Below are 21,406 nucleotides of genomic sequence, written 5' to 3'. Positions count from 1 at the left end.
GCCTGTGGCCCTTTCCGCATCCACTCTCTCTCTATCCACTGTCCTCTCAATAAAATGGAAAAATGCCCCCAAAAAAATAACTTAAAAAAACAAACAAAAAAAACAAAAACATCCTTTTTCTCACGCTGTCTGTCTGAATAAACCTGTATTTACCCTCTGTCTGAAACTCTCCGTTTTAGCGCTCATCTCTTTAAGAACCCCTCCAGAAAAATCTCATTTTTCTCTGATTGGCTTGCAAGAAACAAATGGTGCACCTTTGCAAAGGTAGTTCTCAAGCCGTGTGCGATATATTTTAATGAGCCTGCATGTGACATAGGAAGGGAAACATGTTTTCTGCCCACAAAAAAACAGACTGGGTTGTCTTATTTTACAGTTTGTGGATTGGTATGCACTCCAGATACCCAAATGTATGTGCACAAGCACTGAAAAAGTGAGTTTTTCATGATATATCCCCTTTAATTTAATTCTTCTTCTTTTGGCGCCAAAACTATTTCAAATGTAAATAATACATTTGCTGTTTTTATCTTTGTTAAAATAGCCGTTATTGAAGGAAAGAAAAAAACCTCAGTATAACAGGTGATTCCAAACGCTAGTGTAGTTCTGTCCCCTCGTCACAATGACATCAATTAATTGTGGCTGATTTGATTTCTATTTCAGGTAGTAGGCTAACTATTAGTGCACTTGAATCCAAGTGGGATCACTACTTTGAATCCAGCTGCTTCAAAGAGGATAGTGAGGCACAAAATGAGTTTAAAATTGGCAGAGATACACAGATATACACGTGGCTGAACTGATGAACAGCGCTCCGGGGAAATTCAGTATGTGGGTGTTATAATAACGGAGCTGAAACTCTGCCGTTTGTTTTTACTACCTCTGTTGCTGAAGGCAAAGAAAATATATTGAATTTGGCCGAAACTTAATTAATCCATTCTGAGGCATGAATAATTACCGAGGTGCTGAGGAGGCCCAAATCTCTTATCAAGCGAGGGGCAAAAAAAAAAAGACCCAACTGAACAATAAAGAAGCTTGTTTGGCCCCTCACTTTGCCTTGTTAAAATTAGCTCTGAATAATGGATAGGTCCATGTCATTCCCTCCAGGCAAAAGTCATTTAACGATTAACCTGCAAATCATACCCTGAGGACTGCTGCAGCACATCTCTACTGTCACAATAACTGTACATGTCTCCTCTTTGTTTCCTCACAGGCGATTTCATTCCTTACCCCACTGGCGGTGATATTTGTGGTGAAGATAATTCAGAGGACGGACAAGACAGAGCTCAAAGAGGCATGTTTAGGTAAGTGGAGATAATTACTTGAAATGTGTTGTCTTAAAATGACAGCATATAGTTGCTGCACGTATTGCATTTGTTGGACTTTTTTAATAACTACAAAATATCCTCTTTCGAGGTTTCTCAATTCTATGTGCTTTTACGTCAATTGTTTATGTTGATTGATGAAATTCTGTGTTGATGCTATTCTTGGCCGGGTCTCCCTTGTAAAAGAGTTAGACTGTCAAACTTAATGCGATAACAATGTACGCAAACTCGTTTTAACGCCACTAATATTTTAACGCATTAATGCAACTTGCGATTTTTAGGCTGTAGCGGGCTAGAGTGATACTGGCATCATATGAAACTAAAAAACCTAAGGAATTCATTGGTACCAACCATGTCATACTAGCTTGTCATGAAGAAGGTTAAATGACGCTCCTCAAATTTTGTCGAGGAAAAACTGGCATTTTCAAGGGGTCCCTTGACCTCTGACCTCAAGATATGTGAATGAAAATGGGTTCTATGGGTACCCACGAGTCTCCCCTTAACAGACATGCCCACTTTATGATCATCACATGCAGTTTGGGGCAAGTCATAGTCAAGTCAGCACACTGACACTCTGACAGCTGTTGTTGCCTGTTGGGCTGCAGTTTGCCATGTTATGATTTGAGCATATGTTTTATGCTAAATGCAGTACCTGTGAGGGTTTCTGGACAATATTTGTCATTGTTTTGTGTTGTTAATTGATTTCCAATAATAGATATATACATACATTTAATTAATTTGTGATTAATGAAGATTAACTATTGACAATCATGCGATTAATCATGATTACATATTTTAATCAATTGACTGCCCTTTAAAAGAGATATTTGATCTCAATGAGACACATCTAGTTAAATAAAGGCTAAATAAAAACTAAATAGTGTTACAGTCAGTAAGTATCGTGCCACACAAGATAACCTTAATCACAGAAGCCATGAGTATTTACACATGGCTTTAAAACGTTTTGCTATCTGTTTGATTCTCACAGCGTCTGGGCATTTCTCTCACACTTTTTTTTGTTGCTATTTCCCTCCTGGGTAGAGAGGCCTGCAGAGGACATCAGAGGGCATTAATTAAGAAAGTTGAACACAAATCCAATTAGAGAGACATACAGAGATGAATCTGGCAGAGAGAGGGTGGCTCAGTGCATCAGTTTAGAGATTACAGTGCTGTGGAGAATTTAACAGGCCCATTACCGCCTGCAGAGAAGCACTTCTACGTAGCTTTATAGTCGAACAAAACAACATCCCTCTGAAGAACAAAGAAAAAAAAGGAGCCCATTATTTTGACAACTTTCTACATGAGCATAGTTTTGAGCATGGCTTTGAATCAATGCTACCTCTAGACCTAATGAGAAAGACGGATCGTAAAAGCAGTTTCGGGGCTGGGTGTGCAGTTAGCTTGTTTTTAACTTAACCTATTTCTTTCTTCATCTCCAGCTAAAATCACAAAAAAGTAGCAATCCCTGTATTCCTGCAAATGTATTGAGTTCAAAGTTGCTCCTGAGGGTCCTCTAATTCTCAATTCACAAATTAAAATTTCAAACAGATGTATTTGAGCTGGCATAAACTCTGTTTTTTTAAGTTAGATTTTCATCCCCGTAATACCAATGGGACGTGCTAATATTGTGCGTGTATTGTTTGAAACAGTGCACTCTGCTCATCCACACCCTTTTATTTTTCTTTGCAGTAAAAGGAACACAATGTTCGCTTTGTAGAGCCGTCTAATAACCAATTATCCCTCCAAAAACTCCTGCAGCTTAATTGTGTTATTATCCATCAGTCAAGAAGATATAATGGAGCCATTTGGAAGTTTGATTATATTTTCCAAAAGACTACACTGTGAGAATGGCACAGAGATGATTCTGCAGTGATTATTTTTAATTTTGGTAACAAAGCATGACGGATATTATTCATCATCTGAATGTAAGATTTCCTAGCAGGCAGAAGCATTATTGTTTGATGTGTGTAGAGGGAGTAATCTTCCAGTTATTGAGATGATGAGAGGGTTTTTAGTGGTAGGAGTTAGTGTGGTGTCTGCATGTGTCAAAACTGAAACTAGAGCTTTGAGAATAAATATCAAAAAGTGGGAACATTTCGAAAAATTTAGACTGTATCAATTTTGCAATTGTTTTGACATACAGAGATTTTGCTCCACTCAGCCTCAACAGTAAATCAGATTGGTCGTCTATGTGAGCTGAATGCAAGGACTTTTTTAAAGGGATGGCAGGAACGCTGTCTTCACTCATTAGGTCTCTAATTTCCTGTGACTGTACCTTGTGCAATCACTAGTGCAAACTCTCTCTCAGAGGGGTTGTTTAGTTGTTGTCTAGTCTGCCTGACTCACTGATGCTTTATCTGACTGAGGGTTGTGCAAGTTATGATCTAGTGCCACGACCTACGGCTCTGGAATACTGTTCCACCACATCCAACGCTTCAACGCTTTCCAATAATTTCCTATGGAAAGCAGGAGAAGAAGTCGCCAAGTGCATAGTGGGAGTGTTTCGGCGTGTTGGAGGGGGGGCTGTATTTGCATAAAGTTGAAAAATCTCAGCTTTATGCAAATGAGCCCATCCAGCATGATGCATCTGGCTCACAAAACTTGGACCAAGCTGACAAACAAGCCGATCTGGTTCTAAAATGAAATGAGATTCAGCAGTGGCATAGCTTATTTCTTGCTTAAAATGTTTTCAGAAATAGGTTTTGGTGGATTGTTTAGACAAAATAACATAAAGTTTATGAGCAGGCCGCCATGTTTTGAATAGGTGAGCTTGATAAATCCATAACGCTGTCCGTGGGGCTGAAGTAGCAGACTGATTTGTGATTATTTTTCTCTGAGTCACGCCCTGCTGTCTGTTTTGTCTTGGATTTATAATATCCTCTAAGTTAGCTATACAAATCGCCTGCTGGGGATAAGTGCATGTGAAGGTGACCAGAGGCACAATCACAATCCTACTGCAGCACAGCCCAATTTGGCAAAAGGACTGATGGAATAGTAGGAGGAATGCAGTATCAGCGGGTGCACTTGTGGCGAGCTTCAAGACAGGCCAATCACAGCTGTTCCTCTCATACCCTTTAAGAATAGCAGATGGAGGCTAAACTGGAGGCACAAAGTCACAAGGCAGGAATATACAGTATACCACATTACTATACAGCAGCCCAAAATATGCTACAAGGTCAGAGGACGTCTTCTTTACGAGTTTGATGAGCCATGCCGCTCCAGCGACCTTATTTGGTGCTGGGAGTTTAATAAACAGGCGTAAGTACAAAAAAAAGGCCTGCCAAAACTATGTTAGTGCTGCTGTTGGCTTTGGTCCGGCAAGAAAAATGATGAATACTTTAATGACCATCGGCAAACTTCCCAAGGCTAGACTATATATTAGCTGGAGCAATAGTCTGAAACAGCAAGTGCTAGGCCTCCTCATAGCGAGAAGGATCTGACAACATTACTTATAAATTACATGAATTTAATGTCCCATTTTTCAACTAGTCAAACGGAACATGTCTCATTTTAGGCTTTCATCTGATCTGCACAGAGTTTGCCCAAATTAACCATCTGTTAAATAACATTGATGCTGTGCTCCTCTCAGCAGCTCAGGAAGATAATACGGTTTAAGCTCTGGCGGCGTCGGGTGCATTCAATTGACCTGCAGACTACTGGGATTAACCTGTGAGGGCAGGAACTCTGGCTAATGATGAGCCCCAGTGGTTTGCCTCACAGCTAATTAAATGAACATACAGTTACAGAGCAGTGCCTATTGCCTACCTGCCAACCAACAGCAGTCCTCCTGGTTCCCATTACCAAAGTTGAACTGAAGCAGTAATTGCTCTACAGATAGATTTTTTCTAAGTAGGTGCAATCATTTTGCCACCACTACTGTAGCGATACTTTTTCTCCCAATTAAATTTCTGATAGATACTTGCGAGCATTCACCTGATTCGACTGTTATCAGGCCATTAAAAAGACGTTATTAGTCGCTATAAGCACCATAGATGTGGGTCATTAGGGGCCTACTATGCCAACTACGTTGTAAAAGTAAAACAAAACTTTAAAAAAACACGTTCTAAAACATAAAACTGAATGAAACATTACATTTTGAACACAAACAAAAAGACTTCTTTAGGTTTAGTCAACAAAACAACATGGTTAAGTTTAGGGAAAAACATAATGTTTTGCTTAAAATAACACGTTTCAATAATGAACATGAAAACGAACGTTAACGCTTGTGAACACAACGACAGCTACATGTTGTTGGTTTCACACAGGATGCAAACCCCAGCCTCTTGGGTTAAAACCCGGTGTTCAGTCTATACTACAGCGCCTCACTTCTTCTCTTGTTCCTTTCTTCGTCTTCTGTTCCTGTCATAATTACTACGGTCACTATAGGTCGCTGTCGTATTCTTTTATACCTTCTATCAAATGTGAATAAATGATAAAACCTTAGGTGTCGTTGGCCCCTATTGTCCCACATCTATGGTGCTTATAGGGACCAATAACGCCTATTTAATAGCCTGAAAACAGTGTACACAGCTTAATTTTGGCGACTACTTTTTTGCTAGCATGGCTTAGTCTATGGCAATGTCACCGCTTTGCTACAAAACAATATATATTGCAACCATTATCGCATGAATTGCCGACATTACAGACATGCATGGAAGGATTATTAACTTTGGTGGTCCCCTGAATGATCTACTAAGCCATGCAAGTCAAAATTAAAAATTGTCCAATACTTTGGTTAACGATATTCCCATTCCCATCAGCCTCGGCTTTAGTTTCTGTTAACTGTTTAGTGTTGATTAGCAAATGTTAGCAACTCTGATGGGGACATGACAAAAAATATACGTTCTAAACATCAGTATGTTAGCACCACTGGGTCTAAGTAGCCTCACAGAGCTGCTAGCATGACTATAGAGCCCTAGCCTTGCTGAATCATCACATTCAACTGACTACAGTATTAGTGGGAGTGAATAGAGTTGAAAATGTGAATCACCACAGGAGCACTAATGCAATATCTGAGATTCATTCCATTTGGCTGCACAATGGACATGATTCAGCTACAGGAAAAATAATCTATGTATGCATTAATATATGTATTTGTCTATTTCTATGTGTGTGTGGGTGTGTGTTTATGTGGGTGTTTGTGAAGCTTGCACTGTGTTTACAGCCTGCTTGCTACGGTTGCTGTTTAGAAATCATGAAAGGCTTCACACATAAATCCTGACAACCATCTGTCCAGCTGCAAGGGAAATACCCATGAACCTAATTGGCTGTTTTATTTATACATTATGTTAGAAGAGTGGGCGACTGATAGTGAAGTCTATTGTTTTACTAGGGCATCACTGTTTCTATGAACGCTGGTTACACAGAAAATGCTGTGTCAACCTTGTCTGTATCACCTAAGATGCTTATTTGACTGTGTGTGTGTGTGTCAATCTTCCTACTCCAGCTGTGTCCCTGGCCCTCGCCCTGAACGGAGTCTTCACAAATACTATCAAGTTGATCGTTGGCAGGTACAAACTGAAGCATTTTACAAGCTCTGTTAGTGATGCTACATGTTCTGAAGATCACATTTTTCAGCTTTGACTTACTAGAGTTACAGACAATCATTGAACTGTTTGACAAGTAGATGAAATTGTCTGTACCAAAGACACAGAAACCATCTTTTGGGTTGTTTTTGATTTTCAGACCCAGGCCTGATTATTTCCAGCGCTGTTTCCCAGATGGAATCGTAAATGCGAAGATGCTGTGCACCGGGGAGCCGGATCTAGTCTCCGAGGGACGCAAGAGCTTCCCCAGCAGCCATTCCTCCTGTGAGTACCAACTTTTAGCCCCGAGCTGATCACTGCCAGCACTTGCAACACGGTGCCAAAATCAGATCTCAAACGCTGACTCATTAAAACTGCATGCGACTGTACAGCATTCACTCAGTTTGATCTCGACGCTCCGAGCAACATTTCGCCAAGAAGAAAATGTCCATGTGTGCTAACTGGGTGTGCACAAGGTGTTTACTTCACATTTCAAAGCAATGATCTCTTTGCCGCCTCTCTTCAAAGGTAATTACAACATGCAGCGATGAGTTATCATTCAATTTACACGTCCCGAGGCAGCTTGTCGAGATGCTCATGTGTTTGGTTGATTGAGTCAAGCGCACCAGTGTTGAGTGCACACCTACTGTTTCAGCTTCATTGGGCTTCTTGCTCTGGAGACCAATGCCAGACACTGGTCACATTTTTTTCGACCATATTGCTTTCCAAGCTGTTTTCACTACAGCAGCGTGTTAAATTATTCACATGTTTTTCTGTTGTCCAGCAGATGAATATTAAGTGGTGTGCTTGGGGTGTTTGCTGTGGGCGGCCACACAGATGTTGAATAGCTGCTCAGCATTATATGGTGCACCAGGCATGTAAAGACCGCATTTAAGAAGATAAATACTTGACTGCATGGCTGTGAAGTTTTTTTCCTCTATTGCTCTAGCAACTCAGAAAAGTCCACCAACAGTAAAATGCTTACACTGGAATTACACTGAGCCTCCTGCTATCTATTATGCAAAATGCAAAATATATCTTTATATCCTCCAGTGAGCTGTGCCCGGACAAATTATATTTATATTGTTTGCTTTTGTTTAAAACCCTTAATACATTTCCACTCTGGATGCACATTCAACAAGGTTATTACGCAGAATTCCTAAGTACTGCAGGAATGTGTTAATATGCAAATGGTTGCATCCAACAGAAGCATTTCATTGTCACAAATTGAAGTGCAAAAAGGGAAAATCCTCAGCGCTGTGAACATTTTGAACTCCTTTTTTAAAATTTCATATTCTAATTAAACTGAAAATATTACACGCCAGTTCAGGAAGGAGTATGTGTGTGCAAGAAACCCTTATTGAAATGTTTTGTGAATGTGTTTAATTGACATCCTGCTGTGGGTGCGACTGCCTTGACCTACTCTATAACGGGCTTCAAATCAAACATGGGATTAAAACGTCTCGGTGTGTTCCAGTAATGCGCCAAGATGGGATAAAATCTCACTGTAATTTCATGGTCCAGTCTGATTTCAAATTGATGCTTTAGCACAATGTTAAAGTTGCATTACTTACAGCTTCTCAGACACCTGCTTTAAATAGAAACGCTTTGAAGTGCTGGCTGTGTCCCATTAGAAAAAGCAGAGAGGGACATTTCTCTGTAATTCACTACAGCACTGTGTATGGATTACATCCATCTGCGCGGCAGCTCTAATAGCCTTATGTTGTTGCGCTGCGAGTGAGAAAGTGATTGAGAGAGCCGTGCGACGGGGACACAGGGAGCACCCGAATGCCAGCACGTCCAGAGAGCAGAAGAAATCCAATTTCCTGTCTGTGTCCCCTTTCACCAGGACAACGCTTGTGGACCGCGCATACGTTACAGAGCTTTTAGCCAGACGAATGTAGCCATGGACAGGGAATAGGGCAGACCGAAAACAAGAGTGAATGTAGCATTAGTCGAAGTGGCATCTGCAACACCACTTCTGTTGGTTTGAAGCCTGAGACTATAGGTGAAATAAAACTGATTTGCAGTCGGAGACTTTTGCCTCTCCCAAAAGAAAGCTGGATAATCTGCGTGGTAAAAATAAAACCCAAACTAATCCATCAGAATCAGCCTGGACAAATGTATAAATATGCACAAGGCTTCAGTGTTTGACAGCTATTTTCTAAAGCACACAAACTATTATTGCATTTCAAAGTTTTTAAAGCCACTCAGTTTCTCCGTGATTTAATTTATTTTCTTCACTTCATAGCAACGAAACAGAATCACAGAAATTGGAGGAGACACGTCTCAGAAAGAGAAAAACAAACTCCTCTGAACCCACTGCAGCAATATACACGGCTATAAATCAAGCAGGCCTTAAAGCATTAGCTGTAGGATATCTCCTTCTTATTGGTATTCATCTCACCATCTCCCCTTGTGCATATTAAGACATTAGATATGATCAATTAATATGCACTTTAAAAAAAAAAAAAATTCTGAGAGAGGGACCTAATCACATCTTTGAATCTTCTTTCACTTGCACACAACTATCTATATTAAATTAACCACAGCTTGGGATAGACATCAAATTAGTTCACTGTCTGAAGAGAATTAAACTTCTGCAAAGTATGCTCTCATATGTTTAGTATAACTCACTGAGGAACACTTGAGGCCGTCTGCAGTGTCCAAAGAGGTTGAGGAACAGCTTGAGTAGGAGTGCTGCAGCAATTAGACAGAGCTAATAATGAGTTTCTGTTGGACTTTTAAATGTTAATGGATGAAACTGATTCAGAGCCCAAGTGGTTAGTTAATATGCATCGCTTCTGACTGGAGTCCCACGGGTTCCTGCAGGGGTCAAAGGTCAAAGAGAGAGAAGGGAGATGGAAAACAGAGCCGCTACTCTCAGTGATTGGTTAGACACTTTGTGTGTCTGTGTGTGGTCCGGTAGTTCAATGATAGATATTTCAACAGAAATACAGGGGGGGAAGAGTGAAGAGACTGATATTACCACAAATATTAGACTTTGCAGAGGCTTTGACCCAACCCTGTACTTTAGAGAGCACTTATCTACTTGTGTTCACTTGTCAGAAACCATAACAGATTCACCAGAGCACCTCGTAATCTACTGTGGCTTCCTGTTTTCTCCTCTTACCAGCCATTCCTTCCTTACCTCATCGCATTTAGAACTTTTTGTACAAGGTCTGCCTTGTCTGTCTGCTTGTCGCCTGCAGCAGAACCTCCCTCACCACTGACCCCTTCCACCCCCACCATACTCACACACAACATTGAGTCATACAGTGCTCAGACATACCTTAACAGTGGAACATTTACTAAATAAAGTGTACTTAGAATGCCAATATGCAGTATACAGTTACTCTATTTATGAGCAGCCCGTTTGCAGGAAAAGGCGTGAATGACATGATAATGCGCAAGGCATTTAACATGCAATGAGAATGCCTGTCTTGCTTTTGGCGTGTTATTTGTACTCCATGTAGTCGTACTGACTGCAATGTAAACGCATCCGTGTAAATATGCTGTGCTCAGAGCTAGTGATGTAGAATAAAAAGTGAGAAAGGCTGCTTATGGTGGGCGGGAGGGGAGGTCGATGGCTCCAACAAACACTGGACTTTCAACAAGGAGACTGGTGTTCGAAACTGTTGTTTTGTTTTGTAAGTTAAGTTAGTGATATTTGTGACGTGTTTTCCGTACTTATGTTATTTTGTTTCCGTATGTATTTTAAGCCCACCTATGATGATTTTCCTAAACCTAAGTGAGTGGTGTTCCCTAGACCTAACTGAGGACGTTACTGTAGTTTTGTTGCTTGCAAATGACACGCGAAAAGCCTAAAATGCATCCTCATGACACGCTGAATGTCCTTGAAATGTCGTGCTATTTATACGCCCTACCGTGAAACCAGGTTGTCTTGAGTGAGGTGTAGACGGAAACTATCGTCTCACAAAGTATTGATAATTATGAAGCTGCAAACAGCTTTGAAATAGTTACCTAACTTAAACTTTATTACAATCTTCATATACATAGAGGTTCATACATGAAGTTTGACCTCTGCATTTAACCCATCCCAAGCATTTAGGAGCAGTGGGCAGCTGTGAAGCGCCCCGGGAGCAACTTGGGGGTCAGTGTTTCGCTCAAGGACACATGCAGACAGTAGGAGCCGGGGATCGAACCTACCTAACATAATGTTCGCTCTCTTAGTTAAGTGTTTTAGCATGCTAACATTTGCTAATTAGCAAATAACCTAGGCTGATGGGAACGTCTTTTATGAGCATTTCTACATAAACCAAATTATTGGACAATTAAAATTTTGACCTGATGATGGATATTCAGAGGATTACCAAATTATTAGTAATTTATCCAGAGGGGAACACAACATGTCATGGCGATCCATCCAGCATTTCACTCAAAATCCAAACTGAATTCTGGTGCAAGTAATGTTAGTTGTGTAAAACGACTCTTGACGACTAAGTTATGGTCAATTCAGCATGCTTTCTATGTTCATTGCTTTCCCAAACAGCAACTAAAGACTCCAGGGTAGTAGCGTATCCACCTCCCTCAATGCTGTGACATTTACGATACTCAGTATGATAGATGGAATACACATTGTTACACGTGCCTCACATAGAAGACAGTTATTTTTTTCATGCTGATTTGATATGCCTTTATAATATACCTACATACACATGGAATTACGGTGTTGTTATTTATCATATATTGTTCTGAAACTGCTTGCATCCTCTGAACAAACCTTGTGCTTGTTTGAAGATGAAAAAAACAACAATCACACTGCACTCATCACTCTCATTACGCATCTTTGTTTTGTCTCAGGGGAATTACTCATCAAGGTTTTTTAAATCCACAAAGCGGATTCATTACCGAGATGCTGTTCCCTGTGTCGGCCTCCTTTCTGTCCTCTGGCCTCTCCGAGTCTCCTGCTGCCTCTTGGGAATCCTCCTTCAGTGGTTGTTGGGTACACCCAGTATTCATTAAGTCACCTTCGGCTGCAAATATATTGGCTTAGTTAATTATGCTAATATTACGTGTAGAAATTTGTTTTTGTGCATGTGTAGTTGCGTGTGAGGGACACACACTTCCTGTCCTCACTCATGCATTATTCATATCCCCGAAGCATTTCTATTATTCTCAAGATGTTGACTCACTGTGTCTGCAAACATATTGTTCGTATGCAGTGTGGAAGTGAAGCACGCACATTTACTGCTACAGTGAACCATTTTTCCTAATGATAACTTTAATAATTAAAATGCAATTTTGCTTGGTTTAATTAAATCTCTTCATATCTGTGTTACAATTCTAAAACTAAAGTCAAGAAACCAGCAGAGAAGCCAACAGAATATTATGTAAATTATGTATTGTGTCAAATGGATCATTAGTATGTTTTTGGAGTAAGTAAGGAACCGCAATAAGCAATGTATTATTGTTCAAATAATAAAGGTGACATTGCGATAAAGAAATACATGTTTTTATCTAGTTAATTGGTGGATCAGCTCGAGAGAAACTGTAAGACGGGTGACCGGGTGTTTTGGAAAATGTGTGATTGTCTCATGTCAAACTGCTGTGAATTTTCCGAAGTTAAAATGTTCAGTAAGCAGACTGAGTCACCGGTTCATGCATAATTTACTTCTGTCTATCCAAATGAGTAATGTAATCGTCTTAGCTATGGTTAGAGCTATTAAAATGAAGGATGTGAGTCACAGTGTGATTGGAAATGTGAAGAGGTCGATGAGAAGTGAGATGAAGGGGCATTGAGGGAGGCTGAGGCCGAGGATCTCAGATGGCTTCATCATGACCTCTGAACAGAAGCACTGGACTGATGAACTGAGCCAGAAAGCATCAACGTAATGTCTTGTTGTCCGTTAAACCCATATGGCACACTTTGTTGGTGATGATGACTCAGGAAAGGATTTTATAGGGTTTCAATTAACTTTTTGCAAATTTAAAATGTTCACTGCTCTCCATATAGATTGATTTAACTATAGGACACCCAAGGGGCCCATACAGTCAGCTATACAGAATCCATTTGATTAACGCATTATTGAGTTGATTATGTTAAAATCTGGATGAAGGATGAAAATCAATCTTCCCTCCACTGACACATATCACAGCAAATTGAGAAATACTGCTTCACAACCTCCCAATTTCCCTGCTTCCAATTGTTCTTTATATATTAGAATATAATATAATACTACTTTATTTATGAGGAAATTAATAGGGAACCCCTATACACAAACACACAGCCATTAACTGGAGAGGCTTAAGGGTACAATGGCAGGAGCTTGCATCTTGTCTTGACTCTAACAACCCTCTGGTTACCAGCTGTCGTTTTGCCAGATTTTTTGGGGGGGATTCGATCCCACAACCTTCGGGCTACTATTTCGCTTCTCTAACCTCTGGGCCACCTGGTGCCCAAGATGCCCACGTATTATACCAGCCCACCCTAATATACTGTAGCAGGCTAAAACCGGCCCTGAGTACTAATGAAGTTGTCGTCAAACTTAGTTGCACTTTCGTTTTAGTGCTAATTAGCAAATGTTAGAATGCTAACATACTTACGGTAACTAAAGCCGGGTTTCCACCAAAAGTTAGCGGGACTTTTAGTCCCTGGAACTACTTTTCAAGGAAGTAAAAGGTTCCTTCCACCCACTGCTGTCTGCGTTTCCTCCGCAATCTAAAGACCTGCAGAGAGCTTGTGGGCGGCTGTGGCTCAGAGGTAGAGCGGGTCGCCCACCAATCGGAAAGGTCGGCGGTTTGATCTCGGGCTCCTCCAGTCCGCATGTTTAAGTGTTCTTGAGCAAGATACTTAAAGGCTCCCGAAGACTGTGCCATCGGTGTGTGAATGAGGTTGGAACCTTGCATGGCCTCTGTCATCAGTGTTTGAATGGGCGTGTAAATGCCAACATGTGAAGCACTTTGAGCGGTCGGAAGACTAGAAAGGCGCTATATAAATGCAAGGCCATTTACCATTTAAGATCAGGCAAGATCTTAAATGAACATTACACCTAGTTTATTAATCTTGTATGTAGTGTTAACTCACACTACACATGTTAATCTGCATGGGCAGCCCTGCCACTTTTATGCTCACACTGTACAAATCAATTGACTGTTCACAACGTGGCTGCTCACACTGTGTAACCACAAAACTGCTGTTGGTTTTGTCCGGTGACATTTCCAATAAAATTAATTCAAACAACCGACCAATTGGCGACCAATTCAGGACTAAAATTGGGTTTAAACCATCCAGTGTCCAGTTCAGTTCCCGGTTTTCATTTTGAGTCCACCAGTCAGCTTGTTTGAGCTGGACTATTCTTTGTTGGATTTGGGAGGTGGACATTTGAATTCCTCTGTGGCCTCTACAACCTACTGTATAGCAACCCAAAACACCTATCTCTGCGTAGAAAAGCAGAGACGCTTACATGTATATATCCTCCCAGAAGCATTTATGGGGCCCACACAGCTTACTTTTCAAGCCTATACCCACTTGTTGCCCACATTTAATACACATGAGTTTACATGGATATGTTGGCTGAGTAGCAACAACAAGGAAACATACGGTACACTATACATACCAAAATACCACAGTACTGTGTTCAATATAGGAGTCAATTTTAAAGGAAAAATGCAATCAAGCAAACGATATCCATCATACCAGCCATCCAATGTATTGATCTAATTTGCCGAATGGAAAATGCTGAGTTCTTAATGGAGCCTGCTCTCTGACAGCAGGACTTCTGCCTCTGCCCTTTCTTCCCACTGTCCTCTCTCTCGCTGATGTCCCAGACTCTCAGGCCATTGCCTGTTCAGAGGACAGCTGCTGGACAAAATTAATATTTTGCATCAACTATGTATTAATATATCAGCTCAATACTAATGTTGTGATGTGATGTTGTAATGTTATCTCAGTTTGGCAGTGTAAACGACACAGTAGACACCAGTCATTAAGAATCTAATTTAGCACTGTGTATTGGCTCCGGGATGCAGACTGAGGCCACGCACAAACACCATGCACATCGCTTAATAAGTCTCCATCAGGGATTGGGTTGTGCTAAGTACAGCCGAGCCGTGGTAGATGTGGATGTCTGTCTGCCTCCGCCTGCTCTCAGGGCACCTGTCGCACAGAGTGATTTAGGACGGAGGTATTTTCCTAACAGACTGAAGTTTCATCCCTCAGTGAGTTTACCTGCGAGTCGGTGGCAGCGGACGAGCTGCAAATCTGCCATCTGCCTTCTTCATTACACCTTGTTCTGTCTAAAATGCTTCGTCATCACACTATAGCTGTCCGTTTCATTGTTGATTTTATTATTTTGCACTATAACTGTTGCAGACTTGTCCATCATGCAGTGCAATTGACTTTTACAAGGAAGTCCCTTGGGAAATGTTCACGGTTTATGTGTTCGCTGATTTACAAGAGTTTAGAATCTGAATGCTGTATTTAATGTTCAATCTTGACTCCTTTCTTTTTATTTCTCTCTCTCTGCCCACTTTTCTGTAGTTGCATTCTCCGGTCTCGGCTTCACCTCTTTCTACCTGGCGGGGAAGCTGCAGTGTTTTACGGATCAAGGTCGAGGGCGTAGCTGGCGCCTCTGTGCCATGGTGCTGCCTCTCTACAGCGCTATGATGATTGCATTGTCCCGGACCTGCGACTACAAACACCACTGGCAAGGTCCGCCTAACAGCTCAGGGGACACATAAATACGATTTTCCTGCATTAATCAGCATTACTGACAGCAACAAAAAATGCTGCGTCTTTTTTTAACTTACATAGTGTTAAATCTGCTTGTGTCAGCCTGAGAAGGATTTCTGTGCAGAAGTCTTTCAATCACACCTGGCTCAAGGAGCTTTTATAATTATTATCACAGATAATTTATAAAGGCAAACTGTACTGCTGTAATCACATTTTTTTACTTTTATCAGTATGGCTGACAAATCAAGGAAAGGCTAAAGAACTGTCCAGTAAATCAGGCTCGGCAGCTTATTTATTTGCCCAACAGACTGGGAATGTGTGGCTGTTTTCTGTCTGCTGCTGCTGTAGCATGTCAGGGTTTTGATTTCCTGAAAAGTGCCTCAGAAGACAGTGAAGTGGCATTTAATTCAGCAGTCTGCAGAATTATAATTACAAGCTTCGGTTTTGCATATCTGGTGCGGAGGAACTGGAAGGAGACTTGTAGGGACAGAGGGAAGGGACTGCGTATGTGGGTGGGGTGTGGGAGAGAATATGTGGTAATATGATGGCATCTCTGTCATATGGTGTTAATTAGTTTTAGAGAGCCATATGTTCCTGTGGAGCAGGGACGCTACACAACAGACAGCTCTTTTTACAACCAGGGTTTATTTACATCAAAAGTACAACACCGCTTTCAGAGTCCTCTTTCTTAGCTCTACATGTTTCCTCCTCCCTGGCAGGCTGTAAGCAAGCAGCATTGGTGCAGCCCATTAAAAACTGGAGGGGGCCCCCAATCTGCACTCAGTGTAAACACAAGCTGGGAGCCCCCATTAGCCTGGCTGCTGAGCCATGCTTGATGGATTCTAATAATTCTCACCACCCCTCTGCACTTTGGAAGTGCGCTCCGTCCTCCAGGGGGAAAGGCTGGGCTTCCAATCACTGTCTCAATGAGGCCACCAAACTAATATATTGCATCAAGTCACAGTCTATTAAATTCAGTAGACAGGAGTCGATGAAACATTCATGGAAGCAAGCTCATGCATTGTGCAGTTTATGAATGGTGGAAATCAATGTTATATTATATTGCATTTTCACCCAGAAGGAGAAAATAAAGGGAGTATGGTGATTCTGATTTGATGGGATCCTCTACTTCAGCTGTTCCAGCCACCAGCTGGCCATGTCATTTTGATCTATACCCAGCAATATAGGCTTCATATTCAGCGTGGTATTATATGATGGATTATAGCTTAAAGGGGGGCAGGTATAATACGAAACTGTTCAGCGTAGATGACAAAATGACAGAGACAGCCTGTCCAGAGGCTAGAGAGCCCAGTGCTCAGCAGAACAGATTCATCGCTTTGCCTTTCAGTTTACTTTCATCACCCTCTAAACTAGCCAGGCATGATGGATGCTCACTGGAACACTATTGCACATATACAGCCTAATGTTCTTCCTCCACATAAGCCAAATTTAACTATAACCGTGAAATGTATGTGTTTTGTGACTTTGCAGACGCCGTTGTTGGAGGAGTGATCGGGTTGCTGTTTGCGTACTTCTGCTACCGCCAGCACTACCCACCCTTTCTGCACATGGACTGCCACCTGCCTTATGCCAGCCTGAATGCTGCCGCCGCCCACGCGCCCTCGCACCCCCAGGACGACCCGCAGCCCACGGACAATGCCACCACCCTCCCCCTGGAGGGCTTGACTGAAGGGCCAGTATGACTAGTGGCCACCACCGAGACTCCCCCCAACACCCTCACCAAGCCGCCGAGCACACCTCCCCGTTCCCAGTGACTGGCTGGCTCTTGTACACATTCCGGTGGACGATAACACACCTCACCCGTCTCCACACTGCTGCACCCCCGTCTCGGTGACACCTACATTCTTTTTGTGTTTATTTTTTAAATATATCTGGTTCTTGCTCAGCAGCCGTGAAAGTCTATATTTAGATGTGATGTATGAGAGGAACCTACGAATATGGGACATCGCCGCTGAGAGGGAAGAGAGAAAAACATGACGAGAACCTGAGGAAAACAAGTGTTACTAATGGCTGGGAAGGAAGATGAAAATATTGCCAGGTTTTGCTGGATTTCTTTGCATAATGAGAAATGTGGTTGGCAGGTTGTTTCATGCTGGAGAATATATAACGTTTGGCTGTTAAAGGATTGGGACAGCAAGTTGGGGAGACCCAGAGAAATCCCATGAAATGTCACAGCAATCAATCCATGAAATCATCCAGTTACGCTAGAATATTATGTGTTATATGTCACACTAAGAAACTAATTATGGGATTTGATAGCAACAATAGCACCAGACAATGACACTCTGTGTGTTTCAGATAGACTTTTAGCTGCATTTTCATTTAAACTGCGCTACTTTTAGTCATTTTTGGTTGCCCATTGCAACATAATGCTAGATATAGAACCAATACACTCTTGGAGAAAAAGCACTGGTCCTTGTCAAGGACAGTATTCAAGTTTCTCCAGCTTTACCCTTCTACATTCAACTATTTTTCCATTTCTCTCTATTCTCACAGGGCTTGCATGGTTTTCCAGTGCAGTCCTGCGTATCGCCATGCCTCTTCCTCTCCTTGTCACCATCCAACTTTATTTTTCCCAAGCCCTGCATTTAACACATGTTCCCAGAGGTTGCATGGGGACATAAACCCACATTATAGCTCAATGAGTGCAATCTATAACAGGCAGGTGGGACAGACGTGGTGGAAGTGTTTCTAGACAGGCACAAACTCCAGTCTGATCCTGCATTAATCCTCATTAACGGAGGTCAGCCACTGCTGCTTATGAGCACATTATGAGGGACCCCACAGACGGCCCGAGCATTCCAAATGGCTTCGAGCCCCACAAATAGACAATCTAGCATTCAGGAGACGGCAGGCCTGAACCCGGGGCAGCGATTGTAATTATTCATCCGTAAATGTTCAATTATTTATTAATATTTCCAGCCTTAATTTACGGAAAGCACATCCAAATAAACACCAATGATTTGTAGCTGTTTTTCCTGCTTGGGTTGTATGCACCCTGTTTAGCAAAATTACTGGTTCCCTATCATCAACAAAGCAATTTGTAGCCTCTTACAAGTTTTGTTAGAAAGGATGGATCATTTTATTGCCTTGGTTATTAAGTCCTTTTTGCCATTGCTGTGACATTAATGGGAAGGTGCAATCTCATTTTACATCTAACCCAAATAAGAACGATTACATATTTGCACTGAAAAGTGAAGGATGAAAAACAGGCGATAGCACATCAAAACAGCACGATATGAAACGAGCAGAAAGCCAAATGTAGATGGTTATTTTGTCATTTTATTATCTTGTCAGAATGTTTGTCAAGTCTATTTGTAAATTTGTCTTCACTGTCAAAAGACCTCATGTTTTTATGTAGAAAGCTGCTGTTTGCTGTAGACGAGGAAAGCTTCTCTCTGTTCAAAAATTCTTTCAAACATCATTTAATCAAATCAGCCACAATTAAGCCTCTATCACTAATGCAACCCATCGGCAGCTTCTTCAAACTGTGTGTGTGTGTGTGTGTGTGTGCAGGTTTTTGATGAGGCCTATCCTGCACGGATGCAATACAAAATGAAACTTTACACAGAGTGAACCTTTCAGCAGAGAGGGAAAAAGGTGCTCGACTCTGCACACCAGACTCTGTGACGGGACTTGACGAGACTCCGAGAGTTGTAACCTCCTCGCTGGTTCCACAAGTCTTTCAGCACCGGCCTGATTTGTGAATGAAGTGATTGTGACACAAATGCATTATGTTCTATAGACCTGCATTCGCCTGACTTGGCAGCCTGATGTTTGTACTTTGTCATTTTAGTATTATCCTATTAGATGGTGCAGTGTATATTGGAAAAAAATGTTGTTCAGAAGTCTGTAACGGTATTTTTGCTTTATCAACAAAGGATTTAAGTTTCCCACTTCAAATCATTCCATGATTTGTTTTGATTTGGTGCTATAAATACTTTTGTAGCAGATGTTGAATGTGTCATTTTGAAATGAAAGTTCAATAATTTTCTACAGAGACAGAAAAAAAAAGATTATAATACAGTACACATTTCTTTTTTTTTTTTTCTAAATCAGATGTACAAGGGCAACCAGTGCGTGTTATTCTGTGGAATTTTCTTTTCACTCATTTCACCTTCCCAAGGACTGAAGGGATAAAAGTGACTCAAAAAAATAAGAATAATGAAAATTATTATCAATTATAATGAATAGATGTCTGAAGAAAAAAAGAGTGTAAGACTTAAGAATCTTTGTTCATGGCATGCCAGTTCCATTTGTGAGAAAAGACTGTTTTCTATGAATAAGCATGTCTGGCCTTGAGAACTCTTTGAGCTGTGTTTTGCTGTTTATATACTTTATGTACAATAAAGGACTGCAGCTGTGTGAAATGTGTCCATGAAGAAAACAAAGGAGCCTAATGTATCTTGTGAAAGTGTGATCGTTGGAGCCTTAAACTGAGATGAGCCTCTTCACTTGGATTCAACGCATCATTGGGAAACAAATCAAGGTTTGAGGATGTTTATATGGAAAGTATCCGCCCTGTAATCAGAACATATGTATTACTGCGTTATTCCTCATTATATGCAAAATGAACAGTCTGACAAGTTCAGTTCAATGAATACATGCTTCAACGGAGCTGCTGTCAGATTGCAGTGTGTGTGTGTGAGTGTGTGTATGCGTGTGTTTGTGAATGTACCTCTGTGCTAAGTGTGTGTTGTGCTTTTCTGCATCAGTTGTGTTGCACTTTGTTTCGAGAGTTTCCAATAAACGTGGGTATGTTTAAAGCTGCAGTCGGTAACTTTGAGCAAATATAATTACAAAGTTATTTTTATAAAACGGTCAGTATATCCTGACAGTAGTGCATGAGACAGATAATCTATGAAAAAAATCATGTTCCTCTGCCTCCTTTTAGTACTCCTAGTGGCATTTGCATGATTTAACAACGCTGAAAAACAACCAATCAGAGTCGAGGAATCTCTAACGCAGCTGTCTATCTGCGCTTGCAAAACTTGCTAATTCCAATCTAACTGTCAAAGCAGCGTTGATCGAATATGAATCAAGATTCTGTTACTGTAATGCCTATTTCTTGCCTCAAATTATTTCAGAAACATATTTCACTGTTTAGCTGTAGAATGAGAATGTTTGCTCCGGCCGGTGGGTAGTGCTTGGTTTTGGTTTGACTGTTTTCAACATGGCGGCTGGGTCACACCCAAGGCCTATGGAAGGAGGCTGGGACATGGGTCTTGGGGTATGGGGTACAACACATGCGCAGTGTAACTCAAGCTGCGGTCGTGCATTACGATTGGTTCAATTTCGACGAGTGCAGGCCAGATTTTACTGCGCGTGTGCTATACCCCAGGAGATATAACGCGTTGATGACGCATGACCCAGCCTCCTTTCCATAGGCCTTGGTCACACCCAGGAAGAGCGCTGGGCTTTGAAGCAAATTTTACGTAGTGGCCAAACATAGGTACTACAACTTCTGGGTCCGTCACGTGATGCCATTGGGCCCAAAAATACTTTTTCCTATAGACTTACATTGGAAGAGACCTCTGTAACTCAGCGGATATTTTTTTTTTTTAGATAAATCAACTTTCCAGTACGAACACTTGAATAGCCCTCATTTAAATCATTAGATCCTAAAAGTTGTAAAATGCACGAATAGCTGAATCCAGAGTTGTTTCCCTTCCTCCAGTCATGTGAATGAGAACACACCGAGGCTGGAGCGAGAGCTGGGAGGCAGGAAAGTCAGGCTCTATGGGCCCAATGGATGAGGAAGATCGCCGGAAGATGAGCTATTTTGGCTTTATGCGCTACTGAGCAACTTGAATGAACGGGAATCCCGCCTCCAACATTGTATCCAGTTC

At 41.4% G+C, this 21,406-nt stretch overlaps 1 protein-coding gene across 2 annotated transcripts in view; it reads left to right on the top strand.

The window, feature by feature from the left end:
- The window catches only part of plpp4 (phospholipid phosphatase 4), a 51,781-nt gene extending 31,439 nt beyond the window's left edge, over positions 1-20,342 (top strand). Inside the window, exons 3-7 of one of the 2 annotated variants that reach the window (XM_074646701.1) lie at positions 1,205-1,295; positions 6,763-6,826; positions 7,002-7,126; positions 15,345-15,515; positions 17,028-20,342. In XM_074646701.1, coding sequence (XP_074502802.1) covers positions 1,205-1,295; positions 6,763-6,826; positions 7,002-7,126; positions 15,345-15,515; positions 17,028-17,239 — 663 coding nt within the window. In that variant the 3' untranslated portion in view covers positions 17,240-20,342. The remainder of the gene's footprint in view (positions 1-1,204; positions 1,296-6,762; positions 6,827-7,001; positions 7,127-15,344; positions 15,516-17,027) is intronic. The other variant, XM_074646703.1, reaches the window with a different exon arrangement.
- Positions 20,343-21,406: the final 1,064 nt, after the last annotated feature.

This window comes from Sebastes fasciatus, chromosome 9, assembly GCF_043250625.1.
Source record: "Sebastes fasciatus isolate fSebFas1 chromosome 9, fSebFas1.pri, whole genome shotgun sequence".
Lineage (NCBI taxonomy): Eukaryota > Metazoa > Chordata > Actinopteri > Perciformes > Sebastidae > Sebastes > Sebastes fasciatus.
This window is presented reverse-complemented; position numbering and strand designations above follow the sequence as displayed.